General features: G+C 28.6%; 1 protein-coding gene across 1 annotated transcript in view; it reads left to right on the top strand.

The window, feature by feature from the left end:
* cd247 (CD247 molecule) overlaps positions 1–7,500 on the top strand; it is a 13,094-nt gene that overhangs the window by 4,652 nt on the left and 942 nt on the right. Inside the window, exons 2-7 of the mRNA XM_052126492.1 lie at positions 3,826–3,929; positions 5,100–5,144; positions 5,219–5,281; positions 5,358–5,387; positions 7,348–7,401; positions 7,498–7,500. The exon at positions 7,498–7,500 is cut by the window's right edge and continues 24 nt beyond it. Of these exons, the coding sequence (XP_051982452.1) occupies positions 3,826–3,929; positions 5,100–5,144; positions 5,219–5,281; positions 5,358–5,387; positions 7,348–7,401; positions 7,498–7,500 (299 nt within the window). The remainder of the gene's footprint in view (positions 1–3,825; positions 3,930–5,099; positions 5,145–5,218; positions 5,282–5,357; positions 5,388–7,347; positions 7,402–7,497) is intronic.

Consider the following 7,500-nt stretch of genomic DNA (forward strand, 5'->3'; position numbering starts at 1 on the left):
TGAGCTGTAAAGGTCTTTAAATCATTATTTCAGTGCTCGTTATAGTGTTTTAGGGTTTACAGTGTTACGTCGTCATGGCAACAGTTGTATAATTGTCTGTATCTTCACACAGATGTGGTTAGTGAGTGATTTAATGACAGTAAAATCATGTTAACACACATATTGTTTATGTCTTGTGTTTATTGAAACAGTATTTAATGTTGACAGATGAAACCCCATTGACTTGCATTGGAACACACATTTAAAGTAAAGGAGGAACGAGTCGAAATGAATTGTTTTATGGTGATCAACATTATGACACAAATGCTGCTGATTGATCTGAACGTGACTGAATCTGGAATATTCCTTCAATCAGGCGATTATTAATACTCCAGTAAAGTATATTATATATATCCTCAAGCTCATCCATTCAACACGTCACTAAACTTATTTATTTCATTATGATTCAATTCATCAAAAACTACAAACATCTGGAACTAGTTCACTTTAGGCAAATGTTTGCACCCCCGTTACCCGTTCTGACATAATTTAATTTATAATTCTTCTCTTCAAACTCGTGGGTTATTTGAGCTGTAAAGTTCTTTAAATCATCGTTATGGTGTTTTAGGGTTTACAGTGTTACGTCGTCATGGCAACACAGTTGTATAATCAACATTATGACACATGCTGACTGAGATTGTGTTGAATCTGGAATATTCCTTTAATAACTCAATCGACGTCTGTTGTTCTAGAAGTCACTAGAACTATTAACAGAAAACTCTAAGTTGACTTTACTTGAATTGATTAAGTAAACTTGTTCACTCAATTGATTAATGGCATCTCTAAAACGTGTTTAATTAAGTTCACTTTACTTGTTGATCATATACAATGAACTTCATTATTTAAGTTACGGTAACATAGATCTGCTATAAAAATGTTGTTGTTTCTACTCAATTATTTTAAAAATGCTCCACAGATGTGCAGAAACACCTGAAACAAACATCACAACAAAACAAGACAGAGAAAACCTCTTTAATTCTTCATAATAATTCATGTCTGCATATTCCCCACAGCCTCAGTTATTGAGTTATTAATACTTCAGTTGATGGATTTTAAGGGACAATAATTCATAGAATAAAATTATTTGAGTTGTGAGCCCAAAGCTGAGAACATCATTCAGACTGTCAGATGTAAATAACTTTATCTGTCGTCTTCAGTAAATCATCAAACTCGTTTCACTCGTGCCGACTGCTGTCTGTAGTGTGCACTAATGAGGGGGCATGAGCCGCAGTGTGCACTTCTGAGGAGGTTAAAAACATCTTCATCTGCAGTGTGAAACACTCTTACTGTGACTCTCCAATCACACGTTTAATAACTCTAATAATCTCATCATTTATTCATTGATTCCGCACGAGTGAATGTTCCGGCTTTTCTCTTGATTTGGGACGTTTAAGTTTGTGTTTTATGAAGTGAACTTCAGCGCTGATGTCGTGTGTGTGTGTCGGGTGAGTTCAGGTTTAACAGCACTTAAAACACTATTTTATATTATATTATTTTATATTAATTATATTATATTATATTATATTATATTATATTATATTAATTATATTATTGATATTTCTGATGTGCTCTTGATAACGGTAATATTTCACACTGAGTAACTTGAAGTGTTTAAGTGCGTCCAGATCCACAATATGCAATAGAATATTAAATATAATTCTATAATTCTAGAGTACAAATGAGAATAATGTGTTCATGTGAGGATTATACATGTATGTTCTGTATGTGTTTAAAGTCTTTATCATCACTTCTGTTCTCATAATTCTCTTTCATTTCTGTTTCACACATTAATGAGCCGCTGAAACAGTCACTTTATATTTCATGTTCTTCTGAACACGCGTGTAGAAAGTCATTATAATGATGAACTTTATATTCTGTCAGGATGTTTAATGTTTAGCAGATATTCTGAGAAATGTCTAGAAATATAGCCAGTAATATTTCAATAGGAATGATGAATATTATAAAGATTACAGCAACTATAATCATACGTGTTCCTCCTTTTAAAAACATCATTTAAATGTGATTTACACGTTTATAATATTCCATTAAACTGACGTGTGTAATGTTTTACTTTATTTCATCAAAGATCGCTCAATTCAGTTTCATGGATTCTTTTTGTACAATATAATTTTCTTAAATATAATAAAACTAATAAAGAAGTTTCTTTACTTATAAAGAAATATTATAGATGTTATAGGTCTTATATTCCTGTAATATCTGTCAGCATGAGACGGTCTTCAAATGTTAAACAACTGATCATTAAATATTATTGTTATAAATATTGTTATAAATGTTGTTATAAATATTAAAAATATTGTTATAAATATAAAAAAATTTGTTATAAATATTAAAAATATTGTTATAAATATAAAAAATATTGTTATAAATATAAAAAATATTGTTATAAATATTGTTATAAATATTAAAAACTATTGTTATAAATATTGTTATAAATATAAAAATATTGTTATAAATATTGTTATAAATATAAAAACTATTGTTATAAATATTATAAATATTGTTATAAATATTGTTATAAATATAAAACTATTGTTATAAATATTGTTATAAATATAAAAAATATTGTTATAAATATAAAAAATATTGTTATAAATATTGTTATAAATATAAAAATATTGTTATAAATATTATAAATATTGTTATAAATATTGTTATAAATATAAAACTATTGTTATAAATATTGTTATAAATATAAAAATATTGTTATAAATATAAAAAATATTGTTATAAATATTGTTATAAATATAAAAAATATTGTTATAAATATTAAAAACTATTGTTATAAATATTGTTATAAATATAAAAAATATTGTTATAAATATAAAAATATTGTTATAAATATTGTTATAAATATTGTTATAAATATAAAACTATTGTTATAAATGTTGTTATAAATATATAAAAAATATTGTTATAAATATTGTTATAAATATAAATATTGTTATAAATATAAAAATATTGTTATAAATATAAAACTATTGTTATAAATATTGTTATAAATATAAAAAAATATTGTTATAAATATAAAAAATATTGTTATAAATATAAAACTATTGTTATAAATGTTGTTATAAATATAAAAATATTGTTATAAATATTGTTATAAATATAAAAAAATATTGTTATAAATATTATAAATATTGTTATAAATATAAAAATATTGTTATAAATATTGTTATAAATATAAAAAATATTGTTATAAATATTGGCGTAAGAAGCGGCTTGTAATATCATGATACTGTAAAACTATCGACAGTCTTTCAGAAGAAATATTAATATCACACCTATATTTAAATATATTCATTTCACTTCATATGGAACACAATGCTAATAATCTTACAAATATACTTATATATATATATATATATATTCTTTTGTCATTTAATTTTCCACAGGAAATAGTAAAAAAATAAAATTAAATGTAAAGGATAAAAATATGTTCTAGTACAAAAGTATCACCAGATCAATATACGGTGTGTGTGTGTGTGTGTGTGTGTGTGTGTGTGTGTGTGGTAGCGCTCACATGTGTTCCACCCACTTTGTCTCCCCACACACACACACACACACACACACACACACAGAGTCAGTTACACCACTGAACTAGAAACAGTTCATAACCACAGACACTGATCACGTGACACAGTGTGTTTATTGAGTATATACTGCATGTGTCTGATGTGTGTGTGAGGACATGAATGTTTCCTCACATATGTGTGTTTGAAAGGCCAGTCAGAAACATGTGAATAAAGTTGTGTTGTGTTTCAGATGCGTCTGTCATGTCACCGTACGATCCCTCGTTCTGCTACATCCTGGACGGGTTTCTGCTTCTGTACGGCATCATCATCACCGCCTTCTTTGTGCGCGAGCGGGTACGAGTCTTTCTTTAAACTCCATCTCTGATACAAACCACCAACAGTATGTGCTTCACCAACTGAATGATTTACACAATCTCAAAGCAGTGATGCTGAATAACAATAAAGATGCACGAAATCTTATTTACATCGTTTTGTGATTGTTAGCTTTGAGGTCAAATAAAGTTTTAGCAGATAAATTTAGCCTTCTGCGGAACAACACCCCAAATACTGATGACATCATCTTACGCTCTTTGTCCAATCAAATGCTCTTGTGAATGAGAATGCCCCTCCCCCTAATCTAACCTGCATCTCATTAGCAACAGAATTCCCCGTGAGTTTCCTCAACTTATGAGTCAAATAATGTCTGTGCTAAACATTATCTGACGCTACGTGCACGTTTAGTTCTATAACAATAACACACCGTTATTTTGTTATTGTTTTTATCCACTTTTCTCCTAATCTGGAACGCCCAATTCCCAATGCGCTCCAAGTCCTCGTGGTGGTGTAGTGACTCGCCTCAATCCAGGTGGCGGAGGACGAATCTCAGTTGCCTCCTCGTCTGAGACCGTCAATCCGCTCAACTTATCACGTGTTGAGCGTGTTACTATGGAGACGTAGCGCATGTGGAGGCTTCACGCTATTCTCTGCGGTATCCACGCACAACTCACCACACGCCCCACCGAGAGCGAGAACCACATTATAGTGACCACGAGGAGGTTACCCCATGTGACTCTACCCTCTCTAGCAACCGGGACAATTTGGTTGCTAAGGAGACCTGACTGGAGTCACTCAGCACGCCCTGGATTCAAACTCATGACTCCAGGTGTGATAGTCAGCGTCAATACTCGCTGAGATACCCAGAGCCGCTGCTGCCGTGTGTTTTTAAAAGTTTATCATTTAAAACAGCGTAAAGTTTGACGTTGAGGTATGACGGTGTGTTATTGTTATAGAACAAAACATGCACGTAGCGTCAGATAATGTTTAGCACAGACGTTATTTGACTCATAAGTTGAGGAATCTCACGGGGAATTCTGTTGCGGGTTTTTGGACTCCAGCTGAACATCTCAAACAGAAACATGTTCACTGCAGTTTGTACACGAGCCCTTCGACGTGTCTTCACTTCCTGTTTCAGTAGGACACAACACATGTCATCAAGTCTTTCAAATGCTGCTTTTTTTCTTGCAGTTCATCGTGAAGAGAAACAAAGCTGATAAAAATTCCCTGTATGAGGTGAGAAATATTGTCACGTGATGATGCAGAATAATAAACATGTTGATATTAAACGAGCTCTTTCTGTTTTGTAGCCGATTAATAAGAGCAACCGCTCCGAATATGACATGATGAGAGATCCTGAAGGAGGTGCAGCTGTAAGTGATTCTGATCCTTCAGTAATAATCAATAAATCATTATGAATGTGTAATTATGTGTTTGATGATGTTTCAGGGTCGCCGGCGAGGAGACGACACATATACAGTAAGAGCAAATACAACACTCACTTTATATCAGTATATATCACTATATATCACTTTATATCAGTATATATCACTATATATCACTTTATATCAGTATTTATCACTTTATATCAGTATATATCACTATATATCACTTTATATCAGTATTTATCACTTTATATCACTATATATCACTTTATATCACTTTATATCACTATATATCACTTTATATCACTTTATATCAGTATATATCACTTTATATCACTATATATGACTATATATCACTTTATACCAGTATATATCACTTTATATCACTTTATATCAGTATATATCAGTATATATCACTATATATCACTTTATATCAGTATATATCACTATATATCACTTTATATCAGTATTTATCACTTTATATCAGTATATATCACTTTATATCACTATATATCACTTTATATCACTATATATCACTTTATATCACTATATATCACTATATATCACTTTATATCACTATATATCACTTTATATCAGTATATATCACTTTATATCACTATATATCACTTTATACCAGTATATATCACTTTATATCAGTATATATCACTATATATCAGTATATATCACTATATATCACTTTATATCAGTATATATCACTATATATCACTTTATATCAGTATTTATCACTTTATATCAGTATATATCACTTTATATCACTATATATCACTTTATATCACTATATATCACTTTATATCAGTATATATCACTTTATATCACTATATATCACTTTATATCAGTATATATCACTTTATATCACTATATATCACTATATATCACTTTATACCAGTATATATCACTTTATATCAGTATATATCACTATATATCAGTATATATCACTATATATCACTTTATATCAGTATATATCACTATATATCACTTTATATCAGTATATATCACTTTATATCAGTATATATCACTTTATATCACTATATATCACTATATATCAGTATATATCACTTTATATCAGTAAATATCACTTTATATCACTATATATCACTTTATATCAGTATATATCACTATATATCACTTTATATCAGTATATATCACTTTATATCACTATATATCACTTTATATCAGTATATATCACTATATATCAGTATATATCACTATATATCACTTTATATCAGTATATATCACTATATATCACTTTATATCAGTATATATCACTTTATATCAGTATATATCACTTTATATCACTATATATCACTATATATCACTTTATATCAGTATATATCACTTTATATCACTATATATCACTTTATATCAGTATATATCACTATATATCACTTTATATCAGTATATATCACTATATATCACTTTATATCAGTATATATCACTTTATATCACTATATATCACTTTATATCAGTATATATCACTATATATCAGTATATATCACTATATATCACTTTATATCAGTATATATCACTATATATCACTATATATCACTTTATATCAGTATATATCACTTTATATCAGTATATATCACTTTATATCACTATATATCACTTTATATCAGTATATATCACTTTATATCACTATATATCACTTTATATCAGTATATATCACTATATATCACTTTATATCAGTATATATCACTTTATATCAGTATATATCACTTTATATTACTATATATCACTTTATATCACTATGTATCACTTTATATCAGTATATATCACTTTATATCACTATATATCACTTTATATCAGTATATATATCACTTTATATCACTATTTCATGAAAAGAAACACTTTATAAATGCTAAAACTGATTATTATAAATGAAAATGATGTCAATCAAGAAATCACTCAGTAGTTTGAAATCAAATGTTGCTTTGATCAAAGTTTGTGTTTTTCTGATAATAATTTCATGATTAATAGTCAATAATAATGTGTAAAATGATGTTGATGTAACAATAATGATTTGTGTGTTTCAGCCTCTAAAGAGACAGACGGACGACACGTACCGCAAGATTGAACCCAAACCAGACGTGTGTGAACTTTCATGCATTTATTCCTGTATTTCATCACAATCACACTTTCCATCATTACTGATATTATTCATTCAATATGTTTTGTGTCCACAGCGT

This window comes from Xyrauchen texanus, chromosome 5 (assembly GCF_025860055.1).
Source record: "Xyrauchen texanus isolate HMW12.3.18 chromosome 5, RBS_HiC_50CHRs, whole genome shotgun sequence".
In the NCBI taxonomy this organism is placed as follows: domain Eukaryota; kingdom Metazoa; phylum Chordata; class Actinopteri; order Cypriniformes; family Catostomidae; genus Xyrauchen; species Xyrauchen texanus.